This window comes from Juglans microcarpa x Juglans regia, chromosome 1S, assembly GCF_004785595.1.
Source record: "Juglans microcarpa x Juglans regia isolate MS1-56 chromosome 1S, Jm3101_v1.0, whole genome shotgun sequence".
Lineage (NCBI taxonomy): Eukaryota > Viridiplantae > Streptophyta > Magnoliopsida > Fagales > Juglandaceae > Juglans > Juglans microcarpa x Juglans regia.
This window is the reverse complement of record NC_054595.1, coordinates 21,940,498-21,963,874: the sequence shown is the minus strand read 5'-3', so window position 1 is coordinate 21,963,874 and position 23,377 is coordinate 21,940,498. Positions and strand designations below refer to the sequence as shown.

General features: G+C 32.0%; 1 protein-coding gene and 1 long non-coding RNA gene across 2 annotated transcripts; one reads left to right on the top strand and one right to left on the bottom strand.

Moving 5' to 3' along the window:
- Window positions 1-195: 195 nt before the first annotated feature.
- Window positions 196-10,564, bottom strand: LOC121246557 (phosphate transporter PHO1-like). The gene is made up of 15 exons (XM_041144733.1): window positions 10,206-10,564; window positions 8,943-9,026; window positions 8,520-8,757; window positions 7,259-7,625; window positions 6,455-6,503; window positions 4,777-4,848; window positions 4,453-4,582; window positions 3,834-3,954; window positions 3,165-3,414; window positions 2,046-2,150; window positions 1,918-1,962; window positions 1,664-1,816; window positions 1,095-1,373; window positions 869-1,008; window positions 196-554 (listed from the first exon to the last, which is right to left on the bottom strand). The coding sequence occupies exons 1-15, from the start codon at window positions 10,443-10,445 to the stop codon at window positions 464-466; spliced, it is 2,364 nt and encodes a 787-aa protein (XP_041000667.1). The 5' UTR covers window positions 10,446-10,564; the 3' UTR covers window positions 196-463.
- A 10,768-nt stretch (window positions 10,565-21,332) lies between these two features.
- LOC121246559 lies at window positions 21,333-23,148 on the top strand. The gene is made up of 3 exons (XR_005937134.1): window positions 21,333-21,466; window positions 22,132-22,207; window positions 22,900-23,148. It is a non-coding gene; the product is annotated as an uncharacterized LOC121246559 (long non-coding RNA).
- Window positions 23,149-23,377: the final 229 nt, after the last annotated feature.

The following is a 23,377-nucleotide window of genomic DNA, read 5'->3' as shown; positions in this document are numbered from 1 at the left end:
GGCTCTCTACTCTGAACCAGATTGATTGTCTTGGAAAGAAAATATACTTATAATACCTGGCCAAATTAACTTATACAAGACAAACAGATTCTATTTTTTGAAGGTTTTAAGAAGTGAAAATCGTCTGTAAATAAAATGGACATAATAATTCCTGATCAGTTATAGAATTGGTTGCCCAAAATTAGGAAGTTCCTCTTTCAAACTCAACAGAAGAGTTTCCATTGATTGCTCTCAGTTTGGACTTGGCCAATTATGAACCTTATTGCTTGAAATTGAGCCACACTTACAATTTCATGTCCGGTTTGGAATGCCTAAATGTACAATTGGCACCTAGGAATTCACTTCTCGAGTTGGATATGTAATGAGTCATGGGGATCTCACATTTTGCTATATATATATATAATGTGGATCGCTTCTGCTACCAGCTCATCGTGGACGTCTGTACATGAGTCTTTGAAAGCATTCAGCCATCAGAATCCATCTCGTGGAATGGTAGTGGAACTTCCTTCACTGCCCTGTACTTCCCAACATTGTTTAGATGCTCATTCTCCAACCTATTCAAGGATAACTTACCAAACATCAGAAAATTGAAGTCCCATTTTCCATAGCTCAGAAAGCGACTCACTTTGCATCAACCACACAGACCCCATAAACAAGCTTATGACCATATTTCAGTAAGAATTGTAGTTGATTGAAGTTGTTTCCATCAATTTACAAGCAGGATCATTAACATATCTGCTATTATGTGGTTGTCTCTTTTGGACCCAGAAGACTTGAAATGCTAGTCCTATGTTCCCATTATTGAATTATCTGCTAATACAAGAAAACAAACTATGATCTTAAATTTTAAGTGTGAGACAGAAAGTACCTATAAAAGTTCCAATGCCCGCGACGAATTACTTCTAATGAAGCCAAGAAAAAATCTAGCAAATGACCATCAACAACTTTGTCAATTTTCAACCGCAATACAGATTCCAGCCATGCAAGTCTTAGAACTGCATTTAAGGCCTGCAGTTCAAATTATTATATCTTCAGATCCTCTGTGATTGTTAGAAAAGGAAAACCAAAAATTCTATGGAGTAGGGATAACTCACGATGGATATGTAGTAGATGCTTTTGTTCTTCAGAATTATACTATCTCTAAGCCACAAGTTTTTCGAGTTTCGGTTGAAAAGCCCCCAGTCCATAACAAAATCCCAGTAACACTGATATACAGTAGCCACCACAGAAGTCACCAAGAAAATGGCAAGCCATAGGTGGTCATGCTGCCTGTGATATGTTAGCCTTGCGCCAGCTGCCACCATGGCCGAAACATACTTGCCCATGTTAGCCAAATGAACAACGTCACATTCATCAAACCATCTTCTTGCACACTAGTGGTCACATTGAAAAGCAAGGTGTTAGCTGAACAGATTCATAGGCAAAAGACTATTTAAGTGTTCCAAAAACCCAAATGGTTCTTTTAATGCCCTTAAAACTTAACGTTATTGATTAGTATTTATTGTAGTAAATTGGGATCATAAGCAAATTCCCAAGACTTGGAAAAAATGTTCTCGTCTCCACAAGAAACATGGTATTGAGGAAAGAAATGAAGCCACAATCACGAAAGATGAAAACACCTGATTATACTACCATGAAAGAATTATAATTTCTGGAGTGATACCTGCATTGCACGCCAATAATATGGCAGAAACGAAATTACATAAGCAAGCTCCATGAATAGCCTTCCCGATCTGCAGGTTTCATAACGGTGGGTTCTGAAAGTTCCTGCTAGAAAGTAGCAGGCTGTGGATTCCATGTGCCTCAGCAATGGAATCTAAAGAAAGAAATGAATTAATTGGAGATTAATTAATCATTATGGGGAGAAAAAAAATGGACCAAAGCGTGTAGGGTGTAGCTTATAAGAGTGGGGATTACCTGGCTTGTAAGCTGGTCAGCCATGAAAAAGTCTACCAAAATAACCTGCATACAAAAGAAATCACCCAGATATATTGTAAAGCATGAATAGAAATCTCGAAATGAAATGAGAAAAGAAACAATTGTACCTTATAAAATGGAGAGCAGACTATATTACGTATTACACGGATGAAGCAGTAGCGTGTTGGACGATAGAAGATGTCCAATGGGCATATGAGCAGAGCAAGGAAACACTGAAAAGCAGATTCAATAATCAATATCTATCTTCACAAACACGAAATTGTATACTTCTTAATAATCAAACCAGGGTTATCCTGGAGACAGCCAGAGGATCATGTTGAGTTTGTGAAACTCCGGAGAATTTTAGTCTTAGACCTAAAATGAGATTGCTTTTTTTTTTTTTTTTTTTTTTTTTTTTTTTTTTTTTTTTTTTTTTTTTTAAAAAAAGAAAAAAAAGAAAAAGAAAAAAACTCTGATTCAGTATCTATACGTGGGAGATGAAGGCCTGAAAAAAACTGTCTTAACTGAGCCTTTTTTTTTCTGGCTATGGTTTTTTAGACTGTCATTATAAGTTCTCACACATGACCGAGGGAAGTACCTAAAAACTGTTATCAACGTGATCACATCATGATTAATTTGGCCATTTAGCCCCGTTTGAATATTGGGTAGAGTTGAGTTTTTATAAATAGAGTTAATATAGTAAAGTGAGTTTTATAAAATCTATCTAATATTAATTTAAATATATTTATGAGAAGTTGAAAAAAGTTGTGGGTTGTGTAAAGAGGTGTTGAGTTCAAAAAAATTATAGGTCCCACGTATAAAGATGTTTTGATTTAAGATGAATTTAATAATTTATGAGTTAAATATTTAGATGTTAGATTCAACTTAAAATTAAACTAAACGTCCAAGTTCCCAACGGGACCTTAAAAAACTTTTTCTGAACATTTCAACTAATAGACAGGGATCTCTCGTCAAATTCTGTAGGGGCTAGACACCGCAATGGTACCAACAAGAAAATGTAGAAGCTCTATTTTTTTTGGAAAAAAAAAAAAAAAAAAACATTTCTTTCTAAATCTTGTCATTTCGCTTAACATATTTTAAGTAAATTGAGATATAAAACCATTTAAAATATGTTACGTCTATGATTCTATAGATATGATTAAGGATGAAAATATCTAAGCTGAAGATGTATTTTGTTCCAGAACAGGAATAGAAAATTAACATGGACATACAAAATTGGCACTAACCAAAAGAAGAATTCCAGGAATGGCATCAACTTGGCTAGGTGAGAAGCCACTGGCCCGTAAAAGGAGGTGGACGACCATTGCCCCGATAACTATGGTCATGAAGGTGGTACAGATGAGGAAAGCATCTCTGTACGTAAGGGCTGTGTTGGGTGAGAATTCAAAGATGAAGTTGCAGTTTATCCTCTTACTCTTCCACATGAACAAATTGCACCCATACATGAACAGGTGCAAGCTTAGCAACGCAAACATGCTGCAAAATCCACACCAACCTCATTAGTTTAACAAGTGATATATTTTTGTTTTCCCCTTGTGAAATGAAGGCTTAGTTCAGTTCAGTCGATTTTTTTTTTTTTTTTTTTCCTGCTAGAAAATTGTGGAATTAAGTTTTCGTGTAAATTACAAGATATTTAATCGGAAAGAAAAGTGTTACAGTAATAAAAAAATCTCACAAAAATAAATTTATAAATTGACATAATTTCATATATATATATGATAGGTTAATGACCAAAATATTTTATACCATATTTATTTAAGTCCTTGAATTGTAGAGGATGCCCATCTGAAAAATATATCTTTCATTTCCACAAATATATCAGCAATAGTTTATGTATTAATTGTGGGTGAAAACTAAAGAGATCAGGTACTCATGGGGAGATATCAAAGACCCACCTGAAAATGGGATATACTATTTCCATATAATCTCTCTCTGTTCCACTGGAGAATATACCCGACAAGTGCGCTAAGATTGCATACACAGTAAACAGTGAAACAAAACAACCAGTGAACAATCCTGCAAAAAAAAAAAAAAAATGGCAAAACAACGAATTACATTATATTCTTTGTTCTTATTTGAGGATTATTCACAATATAAAAAATTCATGTTTATTTACTATCAATTATTTTTTATCAAAATAACTATTTTATGCTGATTAAATGAGTTTATTTTCGTTACAAATAATTTATTTTTCTATTATAATTCAAAGTGGCAAATATTCTTTCTGAAAAACAAGCAGCTGCACTTCCTGGCAGGCGGGGCCCTGCATGCTGAAAAATGAATGTTCATATATCATGCATGGTAGTGAGTCACTGATCATGATCAGGAGTGAATACCCAGGCCACTAGGTAGGCATGAATTAGTGGCCAGCGGGGGTTTCAAATAGTAGTACTACTATATTTATATATATATAGTACTCATGTTAATGGAGATCATCATATATATGAATAATTAATTAATTAGGATGTGGATGATCGATGTGGCTAATTTGGGGGGGAATTAAAGATTACGTACCAACAAAGAAGCTGACCATGTGAGAAGCTTTTTGCTGTTGTGGACGCAGGAATTTCATCGCCCTTTTCCTGTCATTATTGGCGAAGTGCTTTATGAATATGGACTCCACTTCGTCCATCAGTCTTACAACCTTTCAGAACAAATATAATTACAATACCAATAATTCCTATTAGAATATGCAGATTCCATCTCCAAATCGACTTGGAGAAACAAAAAATTACAATATATATATATATATATATATATATATATATTATAACCACAATAATAATAAAACTAGCTAGAGACATCGGTTTCATGAAAATAATAATAATAATAATTTACCTTATCGGAGCTAATAAAATGAGATGCCTTCACAGCTTGTAGATAATTTGCAGAAGCATGCTGGTTGGATACCTGTTCATGAAATAATACTTTAAATTAATAACAGCAACTGGAGTTTATCATGATGTAAACACATCTCAATGATACCTACGTACAAAATACTACAGATAAATTCAGATTATTTGAGATCACATCAACATCCAAATGCAGCTTAAAGCATTCTATTTATGTAGTGCGCCAAAGTAAAAAAAAGACTTAAGTACTAATTAAATGGATCTATTGATTTTAAATTTATTATTTAAATTTAAATAAAATTAGCTAGTAACTTAATTGGATATATTATACTTTTAATAACGACACAAATAGAGTTGTAATTACTCATGAGTTTAAGCTAAGTATTGAATGACCATACTTTGTTCGTACATTAGCTGAATTCAAATTTATCACCGAGCTACATTTTATTTACTTACCAACTGGTTCATCTATTTTTCAAACTAGTTTGACTTTGATCACTAGCTCCTTGATTAATTTATTATTATTTTATCTAACAAAAATTTTTATTAGTGAAATCTTATATATATATATAACACTGTATTAATAAATTCATATTAACAAATAGTTACTAAATTATGTACAAATAATTTCCTTATCTTTTAATGTATTTAAGATATTCTTATTGTAATGATATAAGTAATTCTATAAAATAATAATAATAATGAATATGAAGTTGTACGTAAGAGTACTTGGGCTGATCACTTTTAAAATTTTAGTTTGTTTAATTAATTAACTTAAAATTTTGCTCAAGTCCTTATAATTTAACGAACCAAACTCGAATTGAATCCGAATTGTTCATGAATGACTATATAATGTTTACAACACTATTTGGATATGCCCATGCCATATGGTCATGTAAAGATCATAATTTTTAATAGCTTTTGGGGTATGATAAATTAAAGAAAAGGCCGATAGATCGAGCAAAGTTATAAAGGTGCTCCAATAATTCCATTTAGGCAATGTGGACATGATGACTCATGGATGGTCAGGAAAATTAGTAGGTGGGGTGTAGGAAGAAATAATTTTCAGGAGTCTCACACTCTTCATGTGAAGTGCTTAGACATCATTTTCCCCAAATTAAACCAGTACTTACCCAAGGCATGCATGGCATAAGAGATTATATATAATGTGTGTGTGTGTGTTAATTCCTTGAAAGGTTTAATATTCCCATCTCCTTTAATTTTATATAAAAACGATCACATTTAATGCCATTGAATGTGAAACTAAAAATTCCAACTAAAAGCAGATCATCATATCTAGATCAACAGTACCCCTTACTTACGGTAAATGTAAAGGACCACTCACTAAAGTATCTTAACAATTACTTTTGTCAATCCCTTTCTTGTGTATATATATATATATATATATATATATTTAGTTTAACCACAAAAAGATTATACAAAATAAATTTACAAACTGATGTTGTTTGATATATATAATACATCAGTTACTTTTATTATAAAGTAAATTTAACGGATCACATGAAGTCATGTCAATTTATAAATTTATTTTTGTATAATCTGTTTGTATCTATTAGCAGGACTTCTCTAATTTGCTAAAGTGATCATGTGTTCCAATACAGTATATACACACACACGCACAAACCACATGAGGCCGTACGTACCTTGTCAAATTTCTTGAGTATCTTTGTAAATGCTACCATGTTTAGTGAGCTGCCAAAAATGGTTAATTACATAATTAGAACATGCGTAATTATTTTAGAGAAATAGCGGACGTTAAAAATAAATAAATAAATAAAGTCACAGCTAACCCACAATTAATTAATTATTCATCAATATCTGGTAAAGTCACTTAATAAGGCTACATATCGTTTAAAATTAAGTTGATGGAGCTAGCTAGCTAATTAATTATTGATCAAGACTAGACGAATTCGAATTATCTGCGCTTGCCTTTTGTTACATGCAGGTACAAGCGCATTATTAGCAACACCAACCTTATTCTATTACATGCAGGTACCTTTCTTAATTGGCCTTTAATTTGGAAGTGCCATATTACATGATCATGTAATCCGAATATTAACCATTAATTAGCTCCAGCGCCAATACTAAGCATTATAAGAAAAACGAGTATTTGTGATGATAATGATTAGTTGCGATGAAAATAGACTATTTTAATAAAAAATAGTCATTTTTATAGAAAATAACTGGAAAAAAAAAAAAATTTCTTGTAGTGAAGCAGGCATACATAATTTGCATATATATATATATAACTTTGAAAAATCCTTCTTAGATTTTGTCATATCCAATCATATATAGGTACTGATCATACGATAAATTTTAAATTAATTGGTATAAAATAACAAAATTTAAGTTGATAAAAAAACAACGTACTAATTTTCTCATCGATCAATGATACGACAAAAGCAGTAGCAAAAAAATAAAAATAAAAAACAAAACAAAACAAAAACCTGAAAGTTTTGAGCAGGCCAAGGCCCCTGTAGAGCTCCACAAAGGCTCCTCGAATCATCTTCTCAGCACACTGAACTTTCTTTCGATTAATGGATTCACCAAGACCACCTTCTTTCTTGGGATTCTTAACCAAATCTTCCCACAGAAGCGAGGTAAAGGCCACGATCGTACGTGTTGGGGTTGCAGCCGGAATATCAATCTTCATGCCCATCTTATTATAAGGCCGCTTCCCTAATTTCTTTGTTTTTGTCGGCCTTGCTCCGGCGGAGTTAGCAAAATCCACATGATCCCTTTCTAATGGAATTATTACATCCTCTGTCTCCGATGCCTGATCTGTTGGGCTTTCAACTAATTCAATCGAGCTTTCTGCATAATTCACCACCATATATACATGACAGCAAAGTTGGTCAAATCATGGGGAAAAAAAAAAAAAGTGAGTAAAAAACACAAGGTTGTACGTACGTACGTGTTTCCTGTGATTTTATCATTTCGTATGCCCTCTAAATTAATCACGTTTTTTTGGATAGATTTAAGTCATGTATTTGACATGCAACGTGTCAGCGTGCGCATGACATTGTTCCGTATTTAAACTTGGACTTTACAGAGAAATTCTTTCGACTACAAGCGGCGAAGAAGTAATGTTTTGACGAAAGAATTTCCGGCCGCCGGGAAAACATACAGTAGCTGCTCATTATGTTAAGACCAATCACATCCCTCCATATGCTGTGCCATAATTTTCCACAAAAGTCAACAGATCATGTTGAAGTAATATATATATATAGCTTAATTAGCAAGGTGCAACACGGCGTATATAAAACATATGTTAACAGTAGTACTCAGTCTTAAGTTCTCGTTTGGTTATATAGATGAGATGAGATAAAAATTAAATAAAATATTGTTAAAATATAATTTAATTTTTTTTTATTTTGATATTTAAAAAAATTGAATTGTTTATTATATTTTATGTGAAAGTTTGAAAAAATTGTAATAAAGAGATGACATCATGGTTTATATAACCAAACAAGGCCTAATTATTTGTAATTATAATTCATGTGATATATATGTCAATATTTGTCATGTCGGTCATGTTATATATATATATATATATATATATATATATATATAGGTGTTATATTTGAGATGTTATACATGAGTAGCAAGATTCGATATTGAATAATTATCTCCTTTATATATACTATGATCAGTATATATTGTAATACAAAAAAAAAAAAAAAAAATTTGAAAAAGAAAAAAACACACCGGAATAGTTGGAAGGCCGGATCGGAGATGACCAAGAAAAAGGGGAACTTCCGAGGCTTGGACTCGACGTAGAGTTCTTCCTCATGATACGGTGGTTGAGAACTTGCTTAAGCTCGAGCAAAATCTCCAGCTGCTTGTTTAAAATCTCTGCTCTCTCAACAATGTCACTCTCTTTCTTCTTGTAAAATTGGTTGACCTCATTAAGTTCTTCATCCAATTTCTCAAAAAATATTCTAACCTAATAAGTAACATCCATGCAGCAATCACCCATTAATAAAATTATGACTAAAATGCATGAAAATTGAAACAATTAATAATTTGCCTCAAAAAAGGGAAAAAAAAAAACAAGAAAAAGAAATAATTAAAAGCAGTAAATAAATAAAATCCATATATGTGGCAATATTATACATGAAGCATTAATACCTCATCTTCTTGGGAAAACAGCTGGGAAAGCTCGGTTTGATACACCTGGTCATCTTCACCTTCCTCCATGCTTTTACTCCTGACCTGCAACAGAAAGTGGATGATATACATGGGACAAGTTTCTTGATTCCTGCACTGTACATGATGATGATGATGTCTTTTTCTTTGTTTCAATTAATTTGTCTCTTTTTCGCTACGCGTACGTACGTAGTTATATATACTCACGATTGTTTCGTGATATGATTGTATGTGCCTGCAACCGTTTCTTTTGCTTTCGTGACAGAATGACATACTCTCCAAAAAAAAAAGCAGAAGACACCAAAAAAGGTTCTAAAAATATGCATCCTGCATCTACCGATCGATCTCATTGCAATATATATATATATATATATATATATATATATATATATATATATTTACTATTTATTTTGGTGTTCCAGTATTCGACAAACACTTCTACATGCATCAATCAATTAAGCTTATTAATTTACATGCACTCACGACGGTTTTAAGAGTAATGATATATATATAATACATTACATAACACATTATATAATAATATTATAAAATAAGAATATTTTTATAAAATAATATTATTTTTATAAGATATTTGATAAAAATATTCTTCTTCTAAAATATAATTGTATAAAATATCGTAAAAAATCATGTTATGTTATGTATAAATTATTTTCCTTCTCGAAAATTAATCTTCTCAACAGTGAGAGATCAGTCCTAGCTGTAGCTAGCTAGCTAGTAAATAAGCCAAGAGGACAAGGATCAATTAACGAAATCCCAGAAACCCAAAGTTCAAGGCCGGGTGGTATCGGAGAATCAGCTTAGCTAGCTATCAGTGTATCGGAAAAGCTCAGTGAATTCTTGATCAGCCTGAAAATGACGTCACTTAACTTTCTTAAAATAGTATTCCGAATATACAATCAGACAAAAGTCAGAACCACACAAATTAGTTGCGGGTACGAAAATAAATATACAAGTATAACTAAATAAGTTTTCAAGTTTCGTATGCCTTATAATTATTATGTCTCGCCGGAAACTGTTGACACTCACCGGAAAAATCAGAATAACTAATTAAGTTCAGAAACTACCGTGAAAAACTCCAAAAAAAAAAAAAAAAAAAAAAAGTTTTTCGGAATCCAGGGATTCACGTTATCATTCAAGATCAATTGGAACGATTTTAAATAGTTTTTTACACAAAAATACATGCATACATATGGCTTTACATGTTTGTGTGCATGCGTAATGTACCTGAATTATATCCGTTTCGTTACCGGGATTGCGGAACTTGTTACAGATTTTCATGGCGAAGAATCGAACGGGGTCGAAAATGGACAGACCAAAATCGCCGCCCATCATGTCTTGGGGTTGTTTGGGTAATCTAGAAAGCTTGATCTTCTTTATTTGTTTCTTCAACTCCCGGTACTTCACAAAAGCATCACTCCATTCAGGTATAAGTTGAGCTTCGAGCTCTTTTGAGAACTTCACCATTTTTCTGTTCTTGATCCGCAGGTGTACGGAGGAGGAAGATCGAGCTGTGAAGTATAAAAGAAGAGCTTAAGAGGTAAGAATGTAATTAAGAGGTTTACATATATAGATGAGAGATAGGCAGAGGGAGAGCCGTGGAGAAAAAAAATGAAATACATATTCTGCCACTAAGACGTGGAAAATTTCAATTTCTTTACGTTACTGGTTTTTTCTTTTTAACCAGAGATGGTGATGCATGGTTATTAAGAAGGATAGTGTAGGCTTATCACCTTCTTACTACCCATTTGTGAAATTTTTTATTTTTTTTATCATTTTCTTTTTAAGTGTTTTTTAAAAGGTTTGTGACCATTTTTATTAAAAATAATTAAAAATAAAGTGGATGCTAGTCATTTTGTGGAGCCTTTCATATGTGAATTTAGAAAGTTATAAAAAGGGTAGGTGGTACCAAATTCTATTTCTTTTACAGCACTATTGACTATATTGATGAGAAATATTATAAAGATCTTATAAAAATATATTTATAAACTGACATGATTTCATATAATATATTAGATATATTTTATAATAAAAATAGATTTACAATCTAACGTACTACATCAAATCATATCAGTTCATGAATTTATTTTTATGAAATCTCTAATTTGTACCTAAAACATTTATCTATATTGATTGACGATACCTATATCCCCTCGATACATACATATGATGAGTATGACTTACATCCTATTAAGATTTTAGTTGATACATACCGTTAAAAAATGAATAGATAAGATTAAAAATTGATAAAAAAAAAAAATAGTGTACATTACAGGAACAAAAAATAAAAAACAAAAAAGAAAGAATGAACATGCACGAGATATCTCATTTCTTTCATGTAAATAAACAGATTCACTATTATTAATCCAGCTTTGTGGCTAGCTGCTCAAACCATTCTTGCAAATTCTAGTCTAGCTTGCTATTGACAAAAATTTCATATTTGAATAAATGCAAATCATAAACGAACATAAGGCATATCATATATACTTTATTTTGAATAACATGATATATTATAAGTTAGGGGGATATTATGATCAATTGTCATTTGAGTCTTTGACCATTGAAGAAAAAGCTTCTTTTTTTTTTTTTTTTTTTTTTTCACCTTTTCGTTTTTGCTATGTCTCTCGTATGTGTTTATGATAACGATATAAATTATCCTCATAATTTTTCTTCAGAGCATAATACTATATTCGTATATATAAAAATGATCTTGTATCTTATAGTTAGAGAATAAATCAATACTTAGTACTCTTTTGATCTGATTAATTAAAAGAGCTAGCTTACATATTTCCCGAATTCATTGCAACATTCATCCTAAGAATATTTCTTATATACACTAATTATATACTTTCAATATTGTAAATATTAATGGTGTAGTACTTTTATATTTTCTAATTTCCCTTTCAAGTATATATAATATTAATATATTGCGTTTGGAAGTACATATTGCGTTTGGAGAAAGGAATTTAAATTTAAGATTTGAATTTAAATTTAGATTTCAAACCCCAAAATTTTGAAAAGTTTAAAAATTTATTTGTCTTAATTTGGTACTGCAAATCCAAATCTAAATCTTAATATATATATATATATATATATATGATCCAAACATGAATCTATATGGATTTAGGGGTTTTAAAACCTAAATTTTAAATCCTGAAGTAAAAACCAAATTGTCCCTACAATCTATATATATATATATATATATATATATATGATCCAAACATGAATCTATATGGATTTAGGGGTTTTAAAACCTAAATTTTAAATGCTGAAGTAAAAACCAAATTGTCCCTACAATCTTTTTTCCTTGATTTTGTATTCTCTCTCGGAATGGAATTAGCGTGAACGTCCATATACTTAATTATTCCTGATTCATGTTTGTTTGTCCGTGGATGCATGCAAGAGATCAGTACCGCTCATTTATTGTCGGATCATAAAGGAAGAAGAAGACTCCAACCCACAACTTAATTCTTAACTAATACAAAAGTTTGATTCCCATCCTTTTTTTATTTTTTAAAAAAGAAGAAGAATTATAATAAAACTTTTCTTTGGTCTTTTTAGAACAAAATTCCACCAAGCTTGTTCATGGAAAATGTTGCATTAATTTCTCACCATTAATCTTCCGATTTCATTGCTCATTTCCCACGAAATCCATGGCGTTTCTCCGCAAGTGATGTGGTGGGGAAAAATGAGTATTTTAGATGAGTTAGTACTTTAGTGGGAACAAATAGTACCTTATCTCACCAATTTTATGCCATCAAGCTCCCACGGAAGAATTGAGTGAGTAAAAAATTTTTCCCACCAAGGTGGTATGTACCTAATTCGACAACTTTGACCCGTGGGAAAAGGCCATAAATGTTGTAGAGCTCATTAAATTTTTTTCCTCAGAAAAATAGAAAACAGGGTAGAGATACATTAATAACTAGTTTTGTATTTTTCGCAGTGAAGCTCATGAGACTGCAATAACTCGACAAACAACCAATTAATTAAGTACATATATATAAAGGATTATATATATATAGGTCAATGTTTCTAATTAATTAAAATGCTTACATTAATTACATGATCTTAATAAAGCAATTAATTATTCCTCGAATAATTATTATAAAAAGAACTATATATTATGTCGTCTGTACGTAGTTATAATTAATTCCCAACAGTTCTACGTCGTACAAAGTAGCTAATTCTCATGTTTAATTAATTGTCAAATAAGCATTTAAGTACGTGGACTTTGCTCAAAAGCGGCAGTGGCGTCTCACGTGATACGCAAATGATTCTAACCCCATAGAGTCTCGTTGACAGCAGTCCGCGTGTGTGTATATATATATAAATAATGTCTGCTAGGTTGGATCACACTTAAGCTAGCTAGAGATTATATTATATATATATATATATATATATATATATGTGTGTGTGTGTGCGGCTAGGTAAAGTCTTACGGTGTGCAAGCTCCGCTCTTTTTTAAAAATAGTACAGTCGACTATTAAAAAATTATTTTTTAGATCTAATATTTATTCACTTTTTTTAAATGAAGTGTGTGGGGCTCAGGAGGGAATTAAAATTTGGTGTGTGGGGGGGTGTGATTAGCAAAGTGTATCGTATGTACTATGGGTGAACAGTAACCAACATTTAAAGTACTAAAGTCATGTGTCACCAACATTTAATATTAATTATATAAGGTAGTTATATAGGGGCAACTAAATTATTCAAACCACCAATCTAAACCTCCCACTTGAGCTTCATTGGACTTAAATGAATGATAAAAATTAAGATAAAAATAGGTATGTGGGACTTGTTGAAACAAACGATAAAAATTAGTTATGTGGTTTTATCTTTGCTTTCACTCCTAATTGTTAATTCGATGTAGCACATATGTACTTATTAACAAAACTAATCCAAATTAATAAATTAGCAAGTGGAAGACTTGAAAATAAAAGTGTAAATAAATAAGAAAAATGAGGTTGTAGATTTATGAGATATTTTCTTGCCTTTTATGAGATGTGAAAAAAAATGAGAATGTGAGATTTTATTAATGACAAAAAAATAAGTGTGAGTATGAAAAATTGTTGAAAAACTAAAAGAAACCTAGACAACTAAGTACTAAGTAGGATTTTTGAAAATGTTTTGGGGGGACATTATCTTTATATTAGGGCACCTTTAAAAAACCATATACTAAAACAAGTTTTTAATTTTTTTTTTTTGGGGGGAGGGTATATCCATCAATTAATGTAGGTTCGCCCCTGGCTGGGCTCATACTCTAAGATTGTAAATATTATTTCTCATAAATATATATATATATATTTATATATGGGACCATATTCCACTGAACTCCCACAAAATCAATTGCATTAGATTAATTTGAATTCATATAGATTAATTTATACATTCTAAAATACACAATGGAAGGACATGCATTTCTAGCTGGTGGTGATGATGATCACCGAGCTTAAATTGCTTAATTAGATCAAGAGGGTAAATAAGTTCTTTTTTTTTTTAAATGAAGAATAGAACTAGCACTTTTAAAAATCTTCGACTAAAGAGACAAACATCAAGCAACCAAACCAATGACCAGACCAGCAAAATCATATATATATATATATATATATATATATATATATCTATGTGCTAGCTAGCTGCATATATGATCATGCTCAATCGTTTTTAGGCAAGGTGATTTTTTTAAGTAAATATTTAGAACATATATAAAGAAAAATAGTACTAGTGTTATTTGAAAGTCTTACACCACACACCATCTGTGTACACGACATAATTTGATATGTAAGATTCTCAAATTTTAAAATTTATCTTCTAAATCAAATTATATCATATATTGTAAATACCTTCGATCGAATAGAATTATTCAAAGGAAAATAATATGAAAATTAAAGTCATTAGAAAGACTGATCAGGATGTTATTACCAGTACTTAATTAATGTAGCCCCAACGCTCAAAATAATATGAAAACTTCTGCAAACGAATATGTGTATGTATGTATGTGTGTGTGTGTCTATATATAATATATATATATATATATATATATATATATATAGCTAGGAAATACGTACATATCGAGTAGTACTTGAAGCATGCGTTTTGTTATCGTTAATTTGATTGTCAAGATCACATAATTGGTAATTAAAAACAAATAATTAATTGCGCCTGTAAGAAAAGTTTATACTAATTTATATAAATGTAATTGATTCAGAAAAAATGGAGCCACCACTTACGTTTCTGATGATGGGAATGGTACCACTGGAAGCATATTCTAGATTGAATCCAGCTATAATATTCTTCTTTCTTAATTTACTTTGTCAGTGGAGATCCAAGCAGAGGGATAATGCTTCAGTATATATGGAATATTCCAAATTAAATATATAAAGAGATCATGATGCTTCAGTACTATAGGGAAAAGCTCTTACGTACAAATTAACATCAGCTAGCTTAAACCAGTTTATATCAGAAACTAATTTGCATGGAAGCTAGCTTGGTGCCCACATTACTGCTGTGCTGCAGTAGTGTTCGATCGCTAGCTCATCTTCCACAAGCCACAGCAGGCCGCAGCTCTCGGCCAGACACATCATATTTTGTGAGAGTACTCATGGGTTTAATTTATCTAATCACTTTGCCATACATGGGCCGAGTATGTATATGATCACATTCGTGTTCTTTAGGATCTACGACGCGCGGGTTTTGCACCAGGTGATTATGCATGGCTAGCCAGCTTGAGACAAGTGGGAACCACAAACTTCTTTGCATCTTTATTGAAAACGTGCAATTTTTTCTTCTGTTTTCTTCTTTTTTTCCCCCGCCCTCATGAACATCGGTACTGCAATCAATATTATATATATATATTACGTACGACCTTCCATATATGTTTAGCTTGTACAAATGATACAAATTAGCATGCATGGTCCATTTATAATAAAGTTTGCATATATAGTGGCAGCCACGCGTAGTTTATTAGATAAAGTGTTGATAGCTGATTAATTAAGCATTATCAGGATTTTATTATATATATATGCTGCAAATACCCATCTCTCACATGTAAAAAAATATTAATGCCAGTATTTCGGTGCGTGGATGCAAGCGTCGTGTATAGACTCTTAATTAATTACGGGCTGATGTAGACGATCGATGATCAGCAGGGACTGTAGGAAAGTTGTTTCCTACAGAGGAAGGGACAGAAACACTGGTTTTAGTGCGATTTGCTGATCATAATGGAAGTGGATGGAGCAAATTTATCCAACATGCAATGCACTTTATATTTCTGAGTGTGCATGATGACGCGCGTTGGAATATTGGATCTGCCCTTTTTGTGTTCCCCCACTAAGACAAGCGAGCCCCCGGCCCCACAAATGCTACTATTTGTGATTAAACCTGCATAATTAGTTCATTTTCTATGTGCATCTTTCCTATATATAATGGTCAGAAGCGTTCAGTTTCCACCGAAGGAGGGTTAAGATCCGATCAGTGCACATTTTCATGTGTAAGCATCATGAGAAGCTAGCTAGCTAGGCCGTTCTGCAGGTAACTTTTCCATGTTAATTAATGTGCCACTAATGTGACCTAAAAATTTTATATGATCCATCTACCACTAAATTAATTACTTTTGTCTCCATTTTTTTTTCTTTCTTTTTTATTCCCCTTTAAGGAGATGTGTATATATATATATAAATAATACTACGTATAATTATAGAGTGTATAAGTGTTATGCAGTTATTTTAAAAAAAAGTAATATTTAATATTAAAAAATTAATTATTTTTTATGTAGATTCTATATTTATTTATTTTTTTTAAAGTAATTACACAATACTTACACACTCACAATTACAACTATATATATATATTCTTTGTTCTTTTCACTATTATTAATTATTCCTCTAAATTTTTGGGGTTTTATTAATTTAATCCTTGGTTCGGTACTATTCATGATTTGGAGAAAAAAAAAAAGTGAATCACTCATGGTACGTGTAATGCATCATCGTTTTGGATATCAACTCCGCCTCTCCCTCTCTGGCTGACAACCAAATCCCACGAACACATATATATGGCAGATTAGGCTATGTTTGGATTTAGAGATAGTTTCATCTCATCTTATTTTATCATCTTATCATTACAATTTTTTTAAATTTCTACATAAAATATAATAAATAATTCAATTTTTTCAAATTTTAAAGCAATAATAATATTAAAAAAATAATATTATAATAATATTTTATTCAATTTATCTAAAATTATCTCATCTCAGTATCCAAACCAGCTCAGTCTACTTAATTTTGTCAGTCTTTGAATAATAATGCACGTCCTGGTAGCAGTGCTTGAACCTGGTGCTACGTAGCACGTGAACCTAGTGCGTCGGATATATAATTAGATGGATCATTAGCGCGCATTTTTAGTTATCTTGTACCAAATATGATGAAGAATTTAATACCAAATTAAATTAATTGCATATCTACATTCATGTCAATTGAATTCCACTTCATGTTCAGGACAAAGCTGATCGATCATGTGTTATATGTTGCACGAAGATCACGACTGGCTAATATCTGAAAATTCTACGAATAACGATTTCACATGAACAAAAACTTGGATTAATGCATGTGATCTAGTACTCCCTATAAGTAACAAAAGACAACCATGCCAGTACGGCCTATATATATATTATTTAAACTATACTTCATTTAACTTGGTCTTGCTAAAACCCTAGTTTGACTAGTGCACAAGTTGAGATCGAAGTGATCCCAAGCTATTGTGCGGACGCGCGTTACATGATGAATAATTATATATAGTCATATAATTATTTTATTAGTCATTTTATAACCAACCAATTAATGTGATGGTGTCACGTTACCAAGTATCTGGCTTGTCTTAGGCCTTGTTTGGATTAAAAAACAATCTTAATTCATCTTATCTAATCATAACAATTTTCTCAAACGTTCAAACAAAATATAATAAATATTAATTCAGTTTTTTCAAATTTCAAAACAAAATAATATTAAAATATTTTATTCTAATAATATTTGATTCAACTTTCAACTTTCAACTCTCATCTTATCTCATCTCAACTCAATTCAACTCACTATCTAAACATCTCATTGTTAATTAAGAGTGCAGTTATTTCTTTCTTCTTTTGGGCAAGTAAGATTTGAAAAGCAATATATACCAACATAAATTGATCAAGGATTGATTTATAAGATTCAGGTAGATCTCATCAATTGTCGTTTCGAGATAAAGTCATGAGAAATAGAGATGAATGGAAATTCTTCCGAGATGATGTTGCTTGCGAAGGAATGGAGGACTAGGAATGCATTTCTCTTTGTTCAATACATATATATATATATATATATATATATAATATATGTGATCTTTTCTGAACCACAATATTAATTGTCTCGATCCAGCTTGTACGTACAAATTACACGAAGTTCTCCATCCTGTGGATGCATGACGGCATCGGTGCGTAACAACACACAGTCCTAGTCCTCCATTCCTTCGCAAACAACATCTCGGAAGTGCACTAAACATCAGTCAGATTTTAGTGGGAAACGTTGAAGTGCACTAATCTGCTATGGTTAACATGGAAACACGGCCAAGATCCACTCAGTATTATTTTTGGAGGAGGATAAAAAACATGAAAAAGACAATACCACTGAAATAATAAAGCAAATCATGATCAGGAATGAGAAATAATGGGTGTAACAGATCTAGTTCTTTTGACCATTCTTTTTGGTGGTGGCAACCTTCTCAAAACCTAACCCAACTTGTACAAAGCAATCGGCCATCATGTACTTCTGCTCTCAGATTCATTGAATAAAAAATGCAAAAGCTAGCTTTGCATCAGTCCATGATTTCAAAAGCTCAACCAATATATATTATGTTCAAAATCTGACTAATGTCACTAGGAAATTATGCATGCATGACTAGCCAATCCTATTCAGCGACGTCGACATAATTATCATGATATGTGTAATACACTGAAACACCCATTACAGACTTATACAGTGTAAGCACTCAATTAGAAATAAGATCAGTGGATCAAGGAAATTAGTTAATTCCTTGACAAATGTATCATGCTAATCCATGTCAAAAGGTCAACGGGATAATAAATTGGATATGAAATGCACAATATTTTTTAAAGAACTACGCGGTAATGCATGCTTGTGTTCTCTTTTACACGTACGTGGTATCAAACATCAGTCATCAGGTAGTACAACTTCTCTACAATAATGGATTTTATTTCTTTTTTGCAATTAATAACGTGACTAATTGGCTTGCATTATTGTAGCTTCATGTTTATTTATTTGATACAACGATCATGTGTCAACCCGAGCCGACTTAATATCATTGAGTTCGTAAATATATATATATATATATATATATATATATATCTCTCTCTCTCTGAAGTACTGGACCAGAATTTCCTACAATTTAATTTCAAACTAAAACTCTTTTCATAACTCGGAGAGATATGAAAAGACAAATTGTCTATATTTATCCAAATTGAACAACAATTATACCATCCAAATTAATTATAACCTTCCAGTATTTACATAACCATGCAAGCTTATGAAATGTGCAAGAATTAATTAGCATTACACTTTAGTTTTCTAATAGGATTTTATTTCTAGTACTCTATAGATAGAGATACATGCATATATATAATAAGGGCCACATGTACTGATCCAAAGTTTACAGATTTGATGAATGAGAATTTTTGAGAAATATCTTTCCCTTTATTAATTTCATGGACTGTCTTCTGAGTTCTCATCTCTCTTTCGATCCCTTTTAATAACTTTCTTCCTCTTTTCTTTCTAACTTACCTCGCACCTTTTATATATATATATAATCCTCTCAGCTTATTGATCTTCCTAATTGCTTCTCAAGTACTACTATTGCAAGTGAAACGTCCGTCGACAGGGCAAAAATGCAAGATGGATTTTAATAGTCGTAGCTAGGCATATATATACGTACTGCATAGGGCAGGGTAGCTGGGTCTTTTTGTGATCTCTAAATTTGTCCTGCAAAGTGCAAAGTGATATCTATATTACTCTTCACAATCAAGAAAATGTTCGTACGTAGTACTGAAGCAAGCCCGATCCTACCATTAGATTGATTTTGACGGCCATCAAATATCTGAACGTGATGTTATTGGATTTAGTTAACGACAAGAAAAGTTCTTGTCAAATTAGTAGCCGACATGCATGCATCATGCATGTATGTGATGCCTGATCTTTGTGAACTGGAGACAAATGGGTAGGTGGCTTTTTCGTATTCACAGTTCACTCATTGGAAACGTTTATATAAAAAAATAATAATAAATAAATAAAACGATCATTAATAAATTGTATGGTGTCCAAATGAGTATATATATGAAGATTGTCGTTAAGAGGACAATATAAATAATTGTTCAGCAGATGCCACATTTTACGATTAGTGATCTGGGACTAGAGTCTAGCGTACGTAGTACTTCAATTTATCTATTAGTATTAAAATTTTAAATGTACAAATTTCACGTAAGTCCTTTATAAAAAAGTGGATCCTGCCATGAAAAAGTATGAAAATATATATATATATATATTATTTCTCTTCTGTTATTGGATATCATATTATTTAAAATGTTAATATAAAATAATTTTTTAGTAGTACATCATTATGTGAATAAAATAAAAATATCAGTCATTCAAGAAAAATTTAAATTTTTTAGAATTCTAATTAATAGTTTAGAATAGAAGATAGATAAATACATTAAGTGGATCTTATAACATTTATTAAACATTTGATGCTGCTTGAAAAATCCATTAGGATAATTATAAATTTTATAAATTCTATTTCATATGTATATGATCAGTCTATATCTCTCAGACTATATACTCCATGAGGGATCCAAATCTGTTCGCTGACAACATAATTGTTATTCCAAAACAGTCAAGATGCGGGCACTTGCATTGGAAACACAGTTTCTCTGTCGAACGATAATTGCAGTTGAAACATGGATGTAGTCATTTCAATTAACTTGGGCCACCCAGGTGATCAATATGAGCCCACTTAAAAGAAAGCAGCCCAAGCTCAGATATATGCCCGAGTTCGATAACTAATCAATATCATTGATTAATATTTCGCCCATTACTACTTCTACCTGTGGTTATCATTTCCGTAACTTTTTTTTTTACCTGATTTCCGTACCCATTTTAATTATTTGAAAAAGTCTGGATGCAGCGTCATCTGGAGCTCCCTGTACACTACTTCATACGTGGATTCAAAACGTACTATTTAGAAAAAATAAAATGGTACATTTTGAACTTCTTCTTCCTATGCTAGATACGCGATTTCCCTTCTCCCCTTCAATTTCTCCTTCTCCTGGTTTGCAATACAAAATTCATTGCTGTCTCAGTTGGTCTACAATACGAAACCCGACGGTGCATAGACGTGCTGAATCTTCTGCAAGGTGCGGGAGCTTCCGCAACGCGTCGATTCTGATTTCATCCTAGGTAACTCGCTACTCCATCTCAGTCCATTTTTGCATAGATTTTGTTGTGTTTGAGGATTTTTTCCATGGGTTTCCTTCTCACTGAAAGGAAATGGAGATATTAGACAAATATTTTTATTGATATCAACCAAAATAATAAGACCATGCTCCATCGCAATGGCCGGGGCCTCTAGTACCATATGTTCTCCATGATTTACATTTCGGATTTGCAATGAAACCCTATGTTTTCATTTTTGTTCTGTTATGGAGTGCGTTTGTGTTTGTTTTATTAATGAGTAAAACTCAAATTTTGTTGAATCATAGAAAAACTTATAGCCCCAGTACACAGGCATTATAAGATGCTTGCTTGGTTAAATGTTTTTGTGCACGGGATACACAAGCAATATTTGATATGCATGTATGAAGAATACTTGATGGTTTGATTTGGGGAGTCAGTACTGCAAAGTAGAAATCATTTAGTAGAGTGGATAAAAATGAGATGGCAATGAATGACTTGGTGAAAAGTTGGATTTTGAACTTAATTTCAATTATAATTGGTTGTTAAAATATTAAGTAAAGTCTTTCTTAAACCCTTTTTATTGTTTGTTGTTTTGTTTTGTTTTTTGGTGCAAACATCTTATTATGGCCGTTTGCTAGTACTTACGTATGTTGAAGTAATGCTCCTAGAAGCTGGGGAGAGGAGGATCTGAGGAAAGTTGTCACTGAGATTGGATCCAGAGTTACTGTTGTGGAACTGGTTAAGGTCAGTATGTAGTAGTTATGAGTAATTATGGTAATTTTCATTAATTGTTGGTGTTATCTGTTTTCTTTTTAATTTATTTTTTAATTTTTGTTTCTTGTTGTTTGTTTATTATCTGAATTCTGCTTGCTTTGGAAAGCATTATGTTTAAAAACAGCCTGAGGTTTGAATTTATTTGTGTTACAAGCATCATGTGCTGATGTTATTAAACTCTGTCACATGATATAAAAAACACCAGTAATAACAAAGTCTTTACTTTTGTTGACTATTATAATCATGCATGTGCTGAGTATTCAAGGAAAAAGATGATGAACCCATAATTTAAGTTAGGTGATAATGACCCAACTGTGAGCTGGGCGGAGCCAAAAAATGCTAATTATTTTGTTCTCTTATTTTTATTTATTTACTTATGAGTGCTTATAGCTTCATGTTTTCTCCAAATTTGAGGAGCAACTATTTCAATTTATGTTACAAGAATGTAGGGTATTGTAACAATTGTTTTTTGTGATTGGTGAAGAAAGCTAAATTCTTTTTTATATAATGCTCTGCAAGTGGTTTATCTCGGTGTGCTCCTAGAAAAATATGTTATAGTTAGTAGGACCTGTAGGAGCTACGTGACAGAGCTACATCATTCCTTCTTAGCTTTGTATACAATAGCACATTCTTAAGGCAGTTTATCTCGGCTTCATTCCCAGATTTACAATGTCATTAAGGAGGGAGGAAGAACTTCAAAAGAGAGAAGAAGAGATTGGGAAGAGGGAGTTGGCACTCCACAACGATCAAGCCTAGCGTTGTAGTCAAGAAGCCGACATGCAGAATGCATGCACACTTCTTCGTGCCTATTTTCTAATATCCATAGTTATTTAATTGTATTTGATACGCACGAAGTGAAGACGACTTTGTTTTTATGTTTGATAGGAACTTAGAGTTTGTAAGTCGAGACTTTGTTGTTGTTACTGGAGACTTTATTTGCGATTAGTGATCTTCAGTCAGGAGACTTTCTTGTGCTTTAATGTGCCACTTCTTTTTAACACAGTATGTATCTGCGTGAAATGAACTTTCCAATAAATTGCAGATTTATGGATTGTCAAAAAATTACAGGTTTTTGGATTGCCAATAAATTACAGGTTTATGGAATTAGATTCTAAACTTTCCAGCATTGTGATGGCAGGC

Coding starts and splice junctions, on each gene's coding strand:
- LOC121246557 (XM_041144733.1), bottom strand. CDS start 10,445: ATGGTGAAGTTCTCAAAAGAGCTCGAAGCTCAACTTATACCTGAATGG. Junction 4,849..6,454: donor TACTCAAGAAATTTGACAAG/GTACGTACGGCC, acceptor TTTCATGAACAG/GTATCCAACCAGCATGCTTC. Junction 555..868: donor GGGCATTGGAACTTTTATAG/GTACTTTCTGTC, acceptor ATCCTTGAATAG/GTTGGAGAATGAGCATCTAA.